General features: G+C 40.7%; 1 protein-coding gene across 1 annotated transcript in view; it reads right to left on the reverse strand.

The window, feature by feature from the left end:
* TRANK1 (tetratricopeptide repeat and ankyrin repeat containing 1) overlaps nucleotides 1–18,499 on the reverse strand; it is a 100,134-nt gene that overhangs the window by 47,439 nt on the left and 34,196 nt on the right. The window contains exons 8-9 of the mRNA XM_035704954.2: nucleotides 16,515–16,652; nucleotides 3,315–3,485 (exon numbers count right to left, since the gene is read on the reverse strand). Of these exons, the coding sequence (XP_035560847.2) occupies nucleotides 3,315–3,485; nucleotides 16,515–16,652 (309 nt within the window). The remainder of the gene's footprint in view (nucleotides 1–3,314; nucleotides 3,486–16,514; nucleotides 16,653–18,499) is intronic.

An 18,499-nucleotide genomic window follows, 5' to 3' on the forward strand; every position in this document is an offset into this window, starting at 1 on the left:
TTTCTTCCCAAGCGAGCATAACTGAATTCTAATAAGTAAAAAGGGAACCAACTGCTATTCTATGGAGGTTCTTCTCCTGGTTCCAAACCTGAGCCACAAATTTAGTTGGTGAAGGGGGGAGAGGGAAGGAGAGTGAGACTCTGTCTCAGAAACTAAGCAGTTTTTAGGATTAGCAGATTTCAAAGGTTCTATTATATTTTTTTAAAAACTGAAAAAATAAAAACTTTAAAAACTAAACAAAAATTCATGACTTATGCATTTAAAGTCTATAACACCATATATAGCATACACATACACATGTGCAGTATTCTAAGAATTAAGGTTAGAATTAATTGCAAAAAAAAATAAATTTAAGTGAAAAATCTGTAAATAAATCAGGCATTTTCTACCATTAACTGGTGGCCCGTTTTTGTTGTTACTTTAAAACATGGAAATTCACTGGCAAAGAAATCTGGTTAGTTTCAATTTCTCAAACAGTAGAAACCATCCTGAGGCTGAGATTTCAGCCATAAACTCTCACAAAGCATTTCACAGTGATTTATTAATCATACTTCCTCACAGAAGAAACTGCAAGTCCTTACACAGGGGTCTTTTAAGACTAAACATGATATATCACAGCTTTTTAAAAAATCCATGAAAAACAAAGAACTCTACAAACACACTTCTTTCCCCTCATTCCAGTGATCTCACAAAAATAGAAGATATTTTAAATAAGTAAATGAAAATGAAAACATAGATAGGGCAATGACGGGGCCAATGAAAAGCAGCTTCTTCCCCATGTGAAACATTCCTGACCCTGGCAATCCCAATGATCCCTGCCTGTCCAACTGCCTCCCACGCCAACACATACACTCAGTGTGCTGACTTCAATTTGCCACCTACTTACCCACTCCAGTGGGGAGAGTGTTTCTGGGGAAATGCATCCAAGTAACTCCAGTAAACACACTAACCATCTATTAAGTATTAATCAGTTAGTCCCTCATTCATGCACACAAACCATCCAAAGATTAGAAGATAATTAAAGAAAAGCAACAGCACAAAAGGGAAACAAGAAAATTAATCTACCAACCCCAAAAGAAACAAACAATTCAGAGAAAAGAGGAAGATAATTCTTTTAGAAAAAAAAAAAAAACTCAATATTCTTTCCTACCTTTCAGGAAGAGGTGGCAAATGTAAAACAAGCAAAAGCTGCCATAAATGAGAAAAAAATCAGAGAACAAGCATTCTTGAAAATTAAACTTGAGTTTCCAGGGATGCCTGGGTGGCTCAGTGGTTGAACATCTGCCTTTGGCTTACGTTGTGATCCTGGGGTCGTGGGATTGAAACCTGCGTTGGGCTCCCTGTGGGGAGCCTGCTTCTCCCTCCACCTGTATCTCTGCTTCTCTCTGTGTGTCTCCCATGAATAAATAATTAAGATCTTTTAAAAAAAACTGAGTTTCCAAATTAAAAAATACAATGGGCAAGGTGAGTTATAAAAGGAAAAGCTATAGACCAAGTTAAAGGTCTGGGGAGAAAATGTATCTAGAAAACAGTAGGGAAAGTGGAAAGACATGTTATAAATTCAGGAAACTCAGCCATTTAACAATTGCAGCAAAGAGACATCAGAAGGAAACAAAATGACAGAAGATAAATTTCCCTGAGCTTATTAAAAAGTTAGATTGAAAGGGGCCAGCAAGAGCCAAGTAAGAAGAATATATAAGGAAACCTAGAAACTTAGCAGAGACGTTTCAAACCTCAAAGGACAAAGAAAATCCTAGAAGGAAAAATAAATGAGACTGACATCATACTTCTAATCAGTAGCAAATACAATTAGGTTAGAATACAATGACATGATTTCCTCAAAGTTGTGAGGAACAAGGTTTTACAGTATATTTCATAAACTTAAGATCTTATGAATTGTTGGATACACCAGAAACAGCTGACATAAAACTGACCTGTCACCAATGGTTGAAACATATTCCAATTCTAAAGATGTTAAAATGTGGGGAGGAAACTGCGATTTAAAATCGATGAGATACAATGCCTATATTCAAAAATACAATGCCTATATTCAATCAATATAAGGACAACATAAAGACATTCTCAAAAACTCTGTAAATCTACCATCTATGCTCTTCCAGGAAAAACTTGCTTGAGTAGGTAGTCTAGCAGATCAAAAGAGACATCTAAACAGACAACATGAACCATAAAGTCATATATGAGTGCAAGAACTAAAGGAAGCATAATACACACACACACACACACGCACACACACACACGCTAGGGCTGAAATCTAAATTGAAAGTCTAAATTAAAAAAAATTTTAAAAAAAAGAAAAGAAAAAAAAGGGGGCTCCCTGGGTGGCGCAGCGGTTTACCGCCTGCCTTTGGCCCAGGGCGCGATCCTGGAGACCCGGGATCGAATCCCACATCGGGCTCCCGGTGCATGGAGCCTGCTTCTCCCTCTCCCTGTGTCTCTGCCTCTCTCTCTCTCTCTCTCTCTCTGTGACTATCATAAATAAATAAAAAAAAAGAAAATAAATTAAAAAAAAGGGAAAGTCTAAATAAGGTCCAAGCTATATATACGTATACATACATATATATATGTACACACAATGACGTGTGTGTGTATAGCTTATTAATCAGGATGCTTAAATGGTATCACATTTAAAGAGCAAAGTTTTCAGAACATTTGGTGATTCTTTTCTATGGGTTCTGCTATGCTCTCAGTTGTAGAACACAATTTACATAATCATTTACATAATCATAGTACCACCATGTAAATGCCATTTACTGGTTTTTCATTTCTACAGTTCATCTATGGATGAGGCACAGGACACTTAGAGCCAAGGAACAGAATGTAAATGACACAAATGACATTACTGGGCAAAATTCAACAGTTGGCACTAACTTGTTGCATTTCATCCTATATAGCAGTTAGTCAATAGATGCTGCCCCAAACTGATAAACCATATCTATTTCAGAGTTATGAACGTATTTTAAATTGTTGGTTGTAGTTGCTTCTGAGGCGTAGGCTTGATTTTTTGTTAGCCTCTGTCCTATATGACCTTTTTTCCTTTTTTTCACCATGTGCATGCAGGAAAAAAAAAATCACCCAAACTCCCCAAAAGAGACCTGGCAACGTTATTGGGATATCATAGACACCCTCTAAATAAGAGTTATCTCTATCTTTCAAAAAAAAAAAAACAAGTTTTCCAAAGACTGGGGTGGGGGGTCTCACTTCCATCTTCATATACTAAGAAAGTGTACACTGATTTGTATCTAAGGTCACGGTACCACCACCCTCCAAAAAAGTTACTTCACTAGAAGCTGTACCTGATAGGTCCTTAGAACAGACGGCCAGCTTTTCCAAGTGACTGTTGATTTTCTCAATGGCTTTGAAGTTCTTATTCCTCTTCAGGACATCCATGGCAGACCGGGACTGTCGATCCAGCAGGGTAGGGTCTGCCCCAAAGCGCAAGAGCATCTGCACATCCTCTGTCTGTCCTAGAGCAGGCCAAAAGGAGAAAGGGGGACTGTCGTGGTTCCTTCCATAAGGAGAAGTCCCCATGAGTGCTCTTCCTCCCAGTTCCCTGCCCAAGCAGCCCGGGCAAGGGGACCAATGTCCCTCTGCTTATAGAATCTAAACTGCTGGCCTTGGGCAATCCGCCCAACTCCTTGAAGCAAGGAGTCCTATGTGGAGTGAGTAGGACAATAGCTTTTAAGAGGTTCAGAAGTGCGCTCCTCTCTACCTTTCTCCCCTCTCCCTGGCAACCAGCAAGGAGAGGGGGAATCTGGTAACTAGGCAACAGTTACAGCTGTAAGGATAACAGCAAGCTGTGACTTCAGATTTCTTTATTCCCTAGAGAGAAAACAGAATATTATTCCAGAAAAAAAAAAAAAAAAAAGTCTGGGGATAGAAGAAAGTGGCGATTGCTTTCAAATCAGGGTCTTTTTGTCATTACTGTTTCAACCCTCCCAGCCCTGACCTTCTGGCTGCCAGCTCCATTTGCTGCTTTGACGTATCTATTAGCCAAGCATCAAGGTATCTCCACGATCACAGATGCAAAAATTTTCCAAATGGAACAGGTGTATCCCTGGGGGTGCGAAGACTTACGTGGGCACAGGGTTAAGCAAATCAATGCCTGATCTCCAACTTCCATACCCAGGCTTTCCTAAAATCCACTGCCTTAACACGGCACCTGTACCCTAAATATCATCCTGTCCGTGGCACTCCCTTTCATCTCCCCAGTCACAATGGCCGTTCTCCCATTTACAAAAATGAGACAAAATTTAAAGTCAAACTTTTATCCATGGAATATCTCACTGAGGCAGACAGAATTATAAGACAGGCCCCCAGATTCCAAACCCCTGCCTGGTGCACACACACCTTCTCCCCCAGGTACTCAATCAAACATGAAATCTAGGGGATCCCTGGGTGGCGCAGCGGTTTGGCGCCTGCCTTTGGCCCAGGGCGCGATCCTGGAGACCCGGGATCGAATCCCACGTCGGGCTCCCAGTGCATGGAGCCTGCTTCTCCCTCTGCCTGTGTCTCTGCCTCTCTCTCTCTCTCTCTCTCTCTCTCTGTGACTATCATAAAAAAAAAAAAAAAAAAAGAAAAAAAAACATGAAATCTAAATGTGATGAGATGCTGCAAATGCAACCAAGGTCCCAAAGCAGTTGACCTTAAGATAGGGAGATTACCGTGACCTAATCACATGAACCAGGAAGGTCAAAGGTCTAGAGGTCAGGAAAAGGGTAAAGATTTAAAATATGAGACAGAATGCACAGAAAATTCTCCCCTGCTGGTTTCGAAGAGAGAGGGGGCCACATGACAAGGAATGTGTGTGGCCTGTAGAAGCTGACAGCAGCCTCCGGCTGAGAGCCGGCAAGGAAATGGGGACCTCATTCCTATAACCAGGGGGAAATGGGTTCTGCCACAACCATGTGAGCCTGAAAAAAGGCCCACAACTCGAGATGAGAAAACAGCCTCCCTCAGAACCTTGATTTTGGCCTCGGGAGACAGCAAGCTGAAAACTCAGTCCCATCATATCACACCACTACTGACCTATAGAACCCTGAGCTGGTCAACGGGTGTGGCTTTGAGCCACTACATTTATGGTGATTTGTTACAGAGCACAGAGAACTAATTGTTAATTAATGCACTGCCCCAGAGGAGGTGAAAATTCCTGACCTCCAGAGTACCAACTGAAGAGAAAATTAGGTGCCTATAAGCCCCTTTTAAAAGGAACTACAGGGGCGCCTGGGTCAATCAGTCAAGCATCTGACTCTTGATTTCAGCTCAGGGTCCTGGGATGGAGCCCCCAATGGACTCCATGCTCAGTGGGGGGTCGTCTTGAAGATTCTCCCTCTCCCTCTGCCCCCTCCCCCACCGCATGCTCTCCCTCTCTCTCCCGCTTTCTCAAATACATAAATAAAGCTTTAAAAAATAAATAAATAAAATAAATAAATAAATAAAAGGCACTACAATCTACCCTCCTCTTCCTGCCCTCCAAAACTATTATTTTCATCTTTAATCATTAGTTACAGAAGATTTTAATATATTTCTGTTGCTTTGATGATATCTGTAGTAATAATCTTGTCATAATTAAATCTAGAAAAAAGTTAACCCCTTGAGTCTTAAATCACAGACTTTTTTTTTTTCTTTTTTTTTAATTTAAAGCTATACAAGAACTTTTGTTCCAGAAGATCACTGGATGATTAATTAGACTTTCAAGCATAAACTATATTAGGGTAAACTTTTTTTTGAAAAGTAAACTAGAAATATGATCCTCCCCAAAAAAGGGAATGTACAATTTGATATTTTTTTACTATTAAAGAGCTGGTCCATAATTTTTTAAAATAGATGTGAGAAGCTATCAAGTTGCAGTATATCCAAATAAAGGAGTGAGGTAATAGTTTTATTTTAAAATATCTGTGTCCACAATTCCTAAAATTACTTTTTCTTATATATTTTTGACTCATAGATTAAAAATTCTATGTATCGGGATCCCTGGGTGGCGCAGCGGTTGGGCGCCTGCCTTTGGCCCAGGGCGCGATCCTGGAGACCCGGGATCGAATCCCACGTCGGGCTCCCGGTGCATGGAGCCTGCTTCTCCCTCTGCCTGTGTCTCTGCCTCTCTCTCTTTCTCTCTCTGTGACTATCATAAATAAATAAAAATTAAAAAAATAATAATAAAATAAAAAAATAAATAAAAATTCTATGTATCAAGGTAAAAACATGTAAAGAGGTACATAGGTTTTCAAAATTCTTTAAGATAAAGAAGCACAATTTGAAGGCATACTAGATCTTTTTTTTTACTTGATTACCACCCATTACCCCTCTTCCTGAGAACATGTCAGTTCTCCTTTGAGAAAGCGGCTTCACCCCTACCCAGCCTACCTGATCTGATGGGACCTCACACATTCAGTCACCACGACATCCTCCACCACTGCCCCAGCCCCAGCTCCGCGGGTAAACATCGGACCCGGGCCTGAGCGACAAGATCATTCCATCCCCTGGCTCTGCCCCAGCCCCAGCCCCTGCCCCTGCCCCTGCCCCAGCCCCAGCCCCAGCCCCAGCCCAGTAGTGAACACCTGACCGGTATCCGCCCAATCACATCATCCCATCCCCTGTCTCTGCCCCAGCCCCTGCCCCTGCCCCTGCTCCTGCCCCAGCCCCTGCCCCTGCTCCAGCCCCAGCCCAGGGGTGAACACCTGACCGGCATCCGCCCAATCACATCATTCCATCCCCGGGCTCTGCCCCAGCCCCTGCCCCAGCCCCTGCCCCTGCCCCTGCCCCTGCTCCAGCCCCAGCCCAGGGGTGAACACCTGACCGGCATCCTCCCAATCACATCATTCCATCCTTTTGGCGCTACTGATTGGCTCGTGGAGGGCATGTGACCAAAATCAAGTCACCCAGACTCTGCCCTAGGACTTGAGCTGAAACGCAGAGCGGAGAAATTCCTCTTTGGCTGAGATGGGCAAATGGGCACACTATAAACCTAATATGAGGTGGCTTCCACTGAAACAGAGCTGGCCTAAGAATGAGCCTAACACCGAAGAGAGCAGAGCTGGGACATAGGGCAGATGCTTGAAGACACCTCTGGAGCACCTGGAGCAAACTCTGAACTCCCGAGTCACATGAGCCAATAAATTCCCTTTTTTGCCTAAACCAGTTTGAGTGTCTGTAGCTTATAAGCCAGAACTGATGGTTTCAGAGGCTCTATGATGCTGCAATTATTTTACATGATTAATTTGGAATTCAGGCCACATTGAAGTATCTGGACAGTTCCTGACTCTCCGTGTATCAAACAAGTCCTCAAGACGGAGATAATCTCATACACTGTTGGAGCAACCTTTCTGGGGTTCACATGAACAATAGCTTTCAAAAGCCAAATATATCCCAATATGCTAACATCCTAAAACTGAACATATGTTTTTATTTATGCATTCATAGAATATTTGGGGGGAAAAATAAGATATGGGTAACATCACTTTCTGAGCTTAAAGGGACAGAGACTCTCTATGTATACTTTTTGTATCTTTTTTGATTGGTGAATGTGACCTATTTAAAATTTCAATAAAATGAGTTTATCCAAATAAATAATATGTACAGTAATTCTTTGAACAAGCAGTCTCTTAACTAGGAAGTAATCCTACAGAAACATTCCCACCAGTTCACAAAGAGATATATATAGGAAAATATTCTCTGAGCGTTGTTTGTGGTAGCAAAAACCATTTATTCATCCGTCAATGGGGTATAGTCATGTCACAGAATACGGTGAGCTGTTAAAAAAAAAAAAAAGAAAATATCTATGCAAGTACTATTAGGGAAAGATAGCCAAGATAATTGTTTAGGGGAAAAGTCAAGTTGCTGAATAGAATGTAGAGTATGCACACATTTATATTTAAGAGAGGAAAAGAAAAATTGGTAAAACTCACAAAAAAATACTTGATAGTTGGCTTTGAGAAAGAGAACTTACTTTTTATCACATATCTTTTTAAAGTGTTAATTCTTTTTTTTTCTTACCAAGAGGTTGCCTTTCACTTTCTTTTCTTTTTCTTTTTTCTTTTCACTTTTGCCTTTAAAATTCTTTGATTGAACATACCATTTAGTGGGTTTCAGTATATTTATGAAGTTGTATAATCATCACAAATATCCAATTCCTGGACATTTCATCATCCCAAAAACAAACCTTATATGCATTAGCAGTCACTCCACATTTCCCCCCGCCCTACCCCCAAAGCAACTAGTAAACTGGTTCTGTCTGTAGGGATTTCCTTATTCTGGGTATTTCATACAAATGGGATCATGTAACATGTGACCTTTTGTGTCTGGTTTCTGTCACTCAGCATAATGTTTCAAGGTGCATTCATGTTGTAGCATGTGTCAGTATTTTGCTCTTTTTTTATGGCTGAATAATATTGCATTGTATGGATGTGCTGCATTTTGTTTGTCCATTTAGTAGTTGTTAGAGATTTGAGTTGCCTGCATTATTTTAGCTGTTATGAGTAATGCTTCTATGAGCATTCATGTACAAGTTTTTGTTTGGATATTCTTTCATTTCTGTGAGGTATATACCTAAGAGTAACATTGCTGAGTCATATGGTAGGTATCTGAGTAACTTCCAGACTTTTTTCCAAAGCAGATGCACTATTGTTCATTCTCACCAACAATGGGTCCCAATTTTTCTACATCCCTGTCAATACTTGTTACTGTCCATCTTTTTTTATTTCAGCATCTTGGTATGAAGTGTACTTTCAATTTTTAAACTAGTTCTTGGAAGATGACTTGAAGAAGCCTGTATGAATGATGAAACCAGTAGAATAGAACAGAAAGTCCAGAATTAGTGACATCTCAAATCCCTGAGGTCTTATAACACTTTAAACAAATGATGCTGAGATAAATAGGTAGCCATCTGGAAAATGGTAAAACTAGATCCTTACATTAAACTCCACTGGATCAGGGATCTAATGTTAAAAAGGAAAACATACAGGCCCCAGAAAAAAATTGTAACTCTTCAACTTTGATGTAGGGAAAGATTTTTTTAACTCTGACTCCAAATACAAGAGCAAAAAATCAATAGATTGATAAATTTGACTACATAAAAAGAAAATATTTGTGTGACAAAAAAGCCCAAAGTCAGAATACAAGTGACAAACTTGGAGGGGGAGGGGAATTCATAACTTATACCACAGACAAAGAGCTAATGAACAAAGAATTCTTAAAAATTTAGGACAAAGCACCAAAACTCTATAGAAAAATGAGAAATAGACATGAACATATAACTCGGCAAAAAAGACATAAAAATGGTCCTCAAATATATTTTTAAGGTCCAAACTCATGCATAAATAATTAGAGAAATGCAAATTAAAACAACCTCCAGATACCAATTCGCACCTCTCAGACCAGAATAAACTTAGATATACTGAGACTATAGAAAAAGAGGCACTCATATATTGCAGGTGGTTGCGCAAATTGGTACATCCTTCCAGATGGAGATTTGACAATATCTAACAGAACTATGTATGCATTTATGCATATGAACTAATATGAAATTATTTCCAGGATATACTAATGAAATAAAGCCAGGTGCCAAGCAGTATCTATACAATGAGACCCTCCACGTAAAAAAAAAAAAAGAAAGAGAGAGAGATGTAAGAAAACACACATGTATCTGCTCATTACTGTAAAAGGAATCCAGGAAGAATAAGGAAAAAAGAAAAGAAAGAAAAGAAAAGAAAAGAAAAGAGAAAGAGAGAGAGAGAGAGAGAGAGAGAGAGAGAGAGAGAGAGAAAGAAAGAAAGAAAAAAAGAAAGAAAGAAAGAAAGAAAGAGAAAGAAAGAAAGAAAGAAAGAAAGAAAGAAAGAAGAAAGAAAGAAAGAAAGAAAGAAAGAAAGAAAGAAAGAAAGAAACTGGTCACCTGGGGGGGGGGGGGATTTGAAAGGGGAAGAAAAAGGGGGTAAGTGGGAACTCAAGGGTGTCAAGAGACAAGGAAGAAGTGACACTTCTCTGAGTAAATCCTTTTGTAAAGTTCAGACTTCTAGTACCATACTATTGTCCCTTCCACATACCAAAATATAAACAAAACCAATCAAGATGTGAGGAAAACCCTAAAATGCAACGTAAACACTGAAAAACTATACCTACAAATGAGCAAAACAACCATAGTAGATGGAGTGGGGAGGAAAAGAACTAGATGCTCTAGAACTGAAGACAAAAAGAACTGAACACAAACAAACATAAAATAAACGTAAATCTAGTTAGTAGATGTGTTTCTCAAAGGGACATGGATTATCTAGTCTGAAACTCATACAACTGAACAAGTAAGTAAATATAGATGAGAGATGTTACACATTTTAAAAGGCTAAATGACCATGGTGTTAGACCTGAATCAGAGGCATCAGCATAAACTCACGGTTTTTGATACAGATGCATGCAGATATACACAGTAGTACGATGTCTCTATGGGTTAGTACACGAACATATATTTCCTACCTCTGTCTGCTGAGAAGGCTTAGAAATAATGACACTCCAGTAACAACGATCACACCAAGTACCAGACCCTGTTTTCTACGCCATTCTTTAACAAAAAGAACTGGGGATCCCTGGAGAAGCGGTTGATTCAAGCGGGACCCAGAAAATTCATGCAACTTGTAGTGTCTGAAAGTAAGGAAGTACTCAAAAAAGAATGGGGCTTGTCAAAGGAACACAGGAGCCAATCTGAAAAAAAGGAGTGCCTAATGGCCAAAGCTGAAATGATTTGAGCAACTATAGATTTTATCCCATAGAATAAATATCCATTAGTCCATACATATGGAAAAGGAACAACTCTTCATTGCAATAGAATTCCAAGTAATAAATGTAGAAGGAAAGAAGAAAATAAAAAATCAACATTAATCAAAGATTACCATAACAGCTAATGTGGAAAGATCCACCAATGAATATAAAAATTAGTGTGTAAAAATTTGAAAAGAAGCAGGGTATTTGCATAACCTTAAAGTATCTCCTCCAAGATATTTAACAACTACAAAGAGAAAGATGGTATTATAATGGAGAAATCCCACAGATCACACCTTAACCAACTAATCAAAGTTAACATCAGAAGACATTTTGAAATTGTGAACTCCTTGGTATGATGTCAAGAAGTACATGAAATCATTTCTATAGTATTCTTACCAAAAATCTATATCTTTATTCCAATCATGAGAAAAACATCAAGCAAACTCAAATTGATAGACCTTGTATGAAACAACTGACCAATAATCTTCAAAAGGAAAAACTGAGGAACTGTCAAGACTAGAGGAGACTAAGGAGCCCTAATAAGTAAATGCAGTGTGGGTCTCTGAACAAAGGACATTAGTGAAAACAATGGTGAAATTTGTATGAGTTCTGTGTATTAGTTAATAGCATTCCATCAATGTTAACTTGATTTTGATAATTAAACTCTGACATATAACATGGTAATAAGATTAAGAGAAGCTGGGTGAAGATATACAGGAACTCTTTGAACAATTTTTGCATCTTTTCTGTATGTCTAAAATTAGTTCAAATTGAAGATTAAAAAAAAAAAAAATGTTGGGATCCCTGGGTGGCGCAGTGGTTTGGCGCCTGCCTTTGGCCCAGGGCGCGATCCTAGAGACCCGGGATCGAATCCCACGTCGGGCCCCCGGTGTATGAAGCCTGCTTCTCCCTCTGCCTGTGTCTCTGCCTCTCTCTCTCTCTGTGTGTGTGACTATCATAAATAAATAAAAATTAAAAAAAAAAAATGTTGAGCTTCCCTGGTGAAAAAGATGAAGATGCGGGTAGTGAGAGAGAGGTGGAATTAAAAGGAAGAGAAACAGCCTGTAAGAGTCGTGAAGCCTCGTTTGGCAGTAGTCAGGGGGCAGCCCATGTTTACACCTGCATGAAGAAAGATCCCTCTCTTGCCTTCACATGCTTATTCTCCCGTGTTTCAGAGATTCCAAATGATCTTAAAAAAAAGTTAAGAAAACAATCTCATTTATAATAGAATTAAAAGGGATGCTTGGGTGGCTCAGTGGTTGAGAGTCTGCCTTCAGCTCAGGTTGTGATCCTCGGGTGCTGGGAACAAGTCCCCCCCATCAGGATCCCCACAGGGAGCCTGCCTCTCCCTCTGCATATGTCTCTGCCTCTCTCTCTGTGTCTCTCATGAATAAATAAGTAAAATCTTAAAATATATATATATAATAGCATTAAAGAGAATAAAGTACCTAGTGGTGCCTGGGTGGTTGTCAGTTAACTGGTGTCCAATTCTTGGTTTTGGCTCAGGTCATGATCTCAGAGTCGTGAGACTGAGCCCACATTAGGCTCTGTGCTCAACACAGAGTCTTCCTGAGATTCTTTCCCCGCCTTCTCCCTCCACTGCTTCTCCCCCTGCTCATGCTTTCTGTCAAATAAATAAATAAATATTTTTTAAAAGAATAAGATACCTAAGGATAATGTTAACCAAGGTGGTAAAGGACTTGCACACAGAAAACTACAAAACATTACTGAAAGAAATCAAAGAAGACATAAATAAATGGAAAGACATCCTGTGTTAATAGGTTGAAAGATTTCATATCCTTAAAATGTCCATACTACCTAAAGTGATCTACAGCTTGAATGTAATCTCTATCAAAATCCCAATTACATTTTTTCCAAAAGAAAAATATCCTAAAATTCATAAGGAAGTACAAGGGACCCTGAATAGCCAAAACACTTCTGTGAAAGAAGAACAAAGCTGAAAGTATCACACGACCTTATTTCAAAAGGTATTACAAAGCTACAGTAATCAAAACAGTATGGTACCAGCAAAAGGCAAACATAGAGACCAATAAAACACTATAAAGAGCCTAGAAATGTCCTCAGGAAGATTTCAGCATTTGTAAGAAATAGTATTAAGTTGTGCTTTCCAATATGGCAGCCACTAGGCACCGATGTGTCTACTGAGTGCTTGAGATGTGGCTGGCCCACACCAAGATATGCTAGCAGAGTAAAACATGTGCTGGATTTCAGAGACTTAGGACAAAACCAAAGCACAGAATGCAAAATATCTCTGTAATTTTTATATTGATTATACAGGGAAATGGTAGTATTTTAGATAGATGGCTTAAATAAAATATATTACTAAAATTAATTTCATCTATTTTGCTTTTCTGATAGTCATACGACTATCAGAAAATTTTAAATTTTGTATGTGGTTCTCATTATGCTTGTACTGGAAAGCACTCGTTTTAAGTCCCAGGAATTGGAATGCTTGCCAAGTTATCGATGCAAACAGTTGGAATTCAAGACTCTGCATGCATATAAAATACCCAAAAACTGGTCAAATTTCCTGGATTCCAGGACACTTGGAGTTGTTTCTTTGCAAACCAAAGAGTTGTGTCTGGAAATACTTTTTCTTGGGCATTTTCAGGCTGGGGATGAGTAAGGCAAGAACAATGGTTGAAGGCATAGACTTTAACCATAAATTACCAGGTTAATAATAGCTTTAGTACAGCTCACACCAGTCCACAAGACCCAGTGATTGAATGTCCAGAAATGCTACAAGATGGTTGATAAACACAGCCATTATTAACAACTAATTCATTTAAACTTAAAATAAATAAATCACATTAAAAACAAAACTCATCACTTCCTAATTATGTTACTACACTTTGCTATTGTCTATGATGAGGTTCCTTTACATCTATCTTAACATGGATCTGTCTGGTAAAAATGCAATAAAATAGTATGCTACTGCACATTTCCCAGCCCCATGTTCAATGACATCATGTTAATAGCTTGAAATCATCCATGGTGGGAGTATTTACACCAAGGAAATTGGCGAACACCACAGGTCAGGGCTCTTCTCTTTGAAGACCCAGTTGTCAAACCTTTGCCAGGATACCACTGTCTCTAAGAGGATACTAAAATACACTGGACACCAAAAAGATAGTAACAAGTATTGGCAAGGACTTAGAAAAATTAGAACCTTTGTGCATTGCTGGTGGGAGTATGAAATAGTGCAGCCACTTTGGAAAACAGTCTGGTAGTTCCTCAAGAGCTTACCATGTGATCTGCCAATACCACTCTCTATCTACCTGAGAAAAATGAAAATACATTCCAAAACAAAGACATATATGCAAAAGTTCACAGCAGCATTATTCATAGTAGCTGAACAAATGTCCTTCCACTGATGAATGGATAAATAAGATGTGGTTTATCTATAAAATCGGATATTACTTGGTAATAATAAGGAATAAAGTACTGACACATGCTGTGACAAGGATGAACCTTGAAATGCTCAGTGGGCACTTGGGTGGCTCAGTGGTTGAGCATCTGCCTTTGGCTCAGGTCGTGATCCTGGTATCCTGGGATTGAGTCCCACATTGGTCTCCCCATAGGGAGCCTGCTTGTCCTTCTGCCTGCGTTTCTGCCTCTCCCTGTGCCTCTCATGACTAAAGAAATAAAAATCTTAAAAAAAAAAAAAAAAAGGGAAAGAAAGAAAGCATGCTCAGTGAAGGAAGCCAGTCACAAAAATTATGTGATTCTATTTGTATGAAATGTCCAGAATAGGTAAGTACATGGACACAGAAAGTATATTAGTGGTTTCTTAGGGCTGGAGAAGTGGGGGGAAATAGGGGAGTGACTGCTAATTGATAAGAGGTTTCTTCTGAAGATGGTGAAAATGTTTTTGTTTTTTTTTTAAATTTATGATAGTCACAGAGAGAGAGAGAGAGGCAGAGACACAGGCAGAGGGAGAAGCAGGCTCCATGCACCGGGAGCCCGACGTGGGATTCGATCCCGGGTCTCCAGGATCGCGCCCTGGGCCAAAGGCAGGCGCCAAACCGCTGCACCACCCAGGGATCCCTAAAATGTTTTAAAATTGATTGTGGTTAGCCAAACTGTGGAAGGAGCCTCGGTGTCCATCGAAAGATGAATGGATAAAGAAGATGTGGTCTATGTATACAATGGAATATTACTCAGCCATTAGAAATGACGAATACCCACCATTTGCTTTGACATGGTTGGAACTGGAGGGTATTATGCTGAGTGAAGTAAGTCAATTGGAGAAGACAAACATATGGTTTCATTCATTCGGGGAATATAAAAAATAGTGAAAGGGATTAAAGGGGAAAGGAGAGAAAATGAGTGGGAAATATCAGTGAGGGTGACAGAACATGAGAGACTCCTCTAACTCTGGGAAACAACAAGGGGTAGTGGAAGGGGAGGTGGGCGGGGGCATGGGGTGACTGGGTGACAGGCACTGAGGGGGGCACTTGACAGGATGGGCACTGAGTGCTATACTATATGTTGGCAAATCAAACCCCAATAAAAAAATATTTAAAAAATTTAAACTCTATAAAACTTTGAAAAAAATAAAAATAAAATAAAATTGATTGTGGTAATGGTTACATAACTCTATGAATGTACTAAAAACATGGAATTGGACACTTTAAACAGGTGAATTATATGGTATATGAATTATAATTCAAAAAGCTCAAAACAATAGTTGTAGCACACCCTTCCTCATTTGCCCAGATGTGGGTTCCTGGGACCCAGTCCAGTGGGGAATAACATCAGAGAAATACACCTCACTGGGCTCCTCCAGTACATGCTGAGGAGAAAAACTATAAGTTCCCAAGAGGACCCAAGAGGCCAGGGCTCCCCAACAGGATGCCTCCAGGCTATGTCTAGATCACAGGTGTGTTTAATTTTGAGCAGACATTTAATAGTCATGAGTTGTCATGTTTTTTAAAAAATCTACCTTTCCAATGTCTCCTGCCATCAGAAGATGGCAGCAAGAAAAAAAAAAAAAATAAGATGGCAGTAAGGCCTGGTTCCCACGATTGGCAGCAAGCCAAACTCCCCACCTCCCCCTGTCACTTCCCTTCCTCTGGGGCTGGGAGTCCATTACCATTCATTATCACAGCTACCCTAACGTTTTATAGAAGAAAAAAGGTGCTGTCTCCAGGAATTTCCAGAAAAGCAAGAGGCATCAGAAAGCCTGGTGTGTGGGAGCGCACACAGCCTTCCTGTTTCACAGGCTAACAAGGTATGTCTGTGTCAAAAGAACCAGCTTGTCCTTGCATGCACAGCCTCACTCTTCCTCGAGGCCTGTCTGTCCCTGGCGAGTATGGAGAAGGAAATCCCTGTGTTAGATTCTGAAGCAGCCAAGAAGCAGGACCGCGTCTGTGGTCTGGTTCACAGTGTGAACTAGCACAGATCTGGCATAAAATAAAGCACTTAATAACCAACCGTGTGAGGAGGAAGGGAAAAAGTGCAGCCAGAAGTCCCTGTCCTTGAGACATTCAATCCCACAGAAGTCACTGAAGCTGAAAGGACATGTGGGACCCAGCCATCCTTCCTTCTCTCACCTCCGTCCTTCCTGCATATGGCCTTCCCTCTGTGTCATGCTTCATTTGAGGTGAGGTTTAGCCCTATGCTGTCGAAGGACGGATGGGTAATACATGTGGTTGGTTGTGTAGGTTCTCTAATGCCCAAGGTCATCCAGCCCACAATGCACCCTCCAGCCTGGAGCTGCTACTTACGCTTGATGAGGTATCCTGGGTAGGGGGCCACGGCGGCAACAACATGGAGGACAGTGCAGCCATCCTCGTCCTTCTGGTTGATTCGGCCTTTCCACTCAGGCTTGTGGTCCATTAACCACCTGAAAAGATGGTTTTCCTCTGAAAGGAATTAAAATGAGTGATGTTTCTTTCTACACACAGAAAATCAAAAAGGCACATCAATGTGTACCACCCTGAGGGAACCAAATGGGGAACCCAACACACTTTCGCCACTCACCACAAATACATCCAGGAGACACAGAGTTGGTAAATTAAAAGGGTGACTTAGAGAAAGCTATTCATAATAAACCTCAGTCAGGTTCCCTAGAGGCAGAGTCTGAGACAAGAATTCTTGTACATGCAAATTGTTGACAGGGAGCTCAGGAGAAAGAGAATGAGGGAAGTGGGACAGAGTAGGGGAATGAGGCAAGCAGAGATGTGGTCTAAGCCAAGTCTACCTCAGTCTGATCCCACAGGGAGCTCTGGAGCATGACCAGAGCTGTCACAGTGCATGGAGCATGTCACAGTGCTGACCCACCATGAGGCAGGGGCTAACCTTTTGCACCACGTGCTAGTCAGTCAAGAGCTACAAAACACGTCTAGGGAGGGGGTGAGATTGACGGACAACCTCTGTAGGAAGTGGTGCTTATTGGCCAAAAGCAGCTCTCTGGTAAAGGAGGTAGCTGTGGAACAGCAGGTGAGGATGGGCGGATGTGGACACCGGTGGTAAAGAGGCTCCAAGCAGGGCACCGAGAATGCAATTGCAGGAATCAGGTCAGTATCTGAAAGGATGACCCTACTCCTTACTATCAATAGGTCATATATTTAAAAATTAGGGATCCCTGGGTGGCGCAGCGGTTTAGCGCCTGCCTTTGGCCCAGGGCGCGATCCTGGAGACCCGGGATCGAATCCCACATCGGGCTCCCGGTGCATGGAGCCTGCTTCTCCCTCTGCCTGTGTCTCTGCCTCTCTCTCTCTCTCTCTCTCTCTCTGTGACTATCATAAATAAATAAAAAATTAAAAAAAAAATTAAAAAAAAAAAATTTAAAAATTATTTTCCCAGGCTCCTTCCTTGTAGCTCCTGGGATCAAGGAGAGCCACGTGCTTCTGCCAACTCTGAGAGCACCACTTGTCAGCATGTCAGAGTTTTCACCTGAGAAACAAATCAGGGATAAAGTAAAATACTTGGTCCTACTGATACCTGCCTGTACCCACAGGAGCTAATGTGAAGAGCAGCTGCAGTGGGGAACCATGACTTTCACAACCAGAGGAACATTTCTCTGGGTTCCAGAGTCCTGCTTTAAAACTGAGAGGACTGGATCAGATTGCTTTAATCAGACTTTACTTTTACATCCTGGATCCACCAATCTCTGTGTGAGAATAAAGCATCTTATGGACTCTGCAGTACATGAAATGGATAGAACAAGGTAAATCTAGCTAGAGCAAAGTGGTGACCCAGCTCTTGAAGCCCCTGGCCACCCTTCTCATTCCCTCATTCTTGGGAAGCAAGAAGAGGAAGCCTAGAAGAGGAAGACTAGAACAGCCTAGAAGAGGAAGACTTTCTAGAAAATTCTCTTGACCCCCTCTGGCTCTAAAACAGTATGAGTAAATCTCCAACACTGATGCTATACATGCTTGGAAAAGAAAAACAAGCCTTTATCTAACGTGTGTCTGTGTGTGTATGTGTATGTGTGTGTGGTGTGTGTTAATGATAAAATTTAAATATTTTCAAATTTTAATCCCATAGCCAGGTGGTAAAACTTAAAAAAAAAATTATGAAAATCAGAGTGCTTTAGAAGAACCACAAGAACTCTGTGTCAGCAAGAACCAGCGTTTCCCTTGGTATTGGCCCCCAGCACCACCGTCACGGCAGTCAGCCCTCTAGCTAGAGAGAAAATGAGCCTGAACACAGGGGGAAAGACCATATGTGCCTTTGCCAGTGGGAAGAAACTCCATGGCCTCAGGGA

Source organism: Canis lupus, chromosome 23, assembly GCF_003254725.2.
Source record: "Canis lupus dingo isolate Sandy chromosome 23, ASM325472v2, whole genome shotgun sequence".
NCBI lineage: Eukaryota > Metazoa > Chordata > Mammalia > Carnivora > Canidae > Canis > Canis lupus.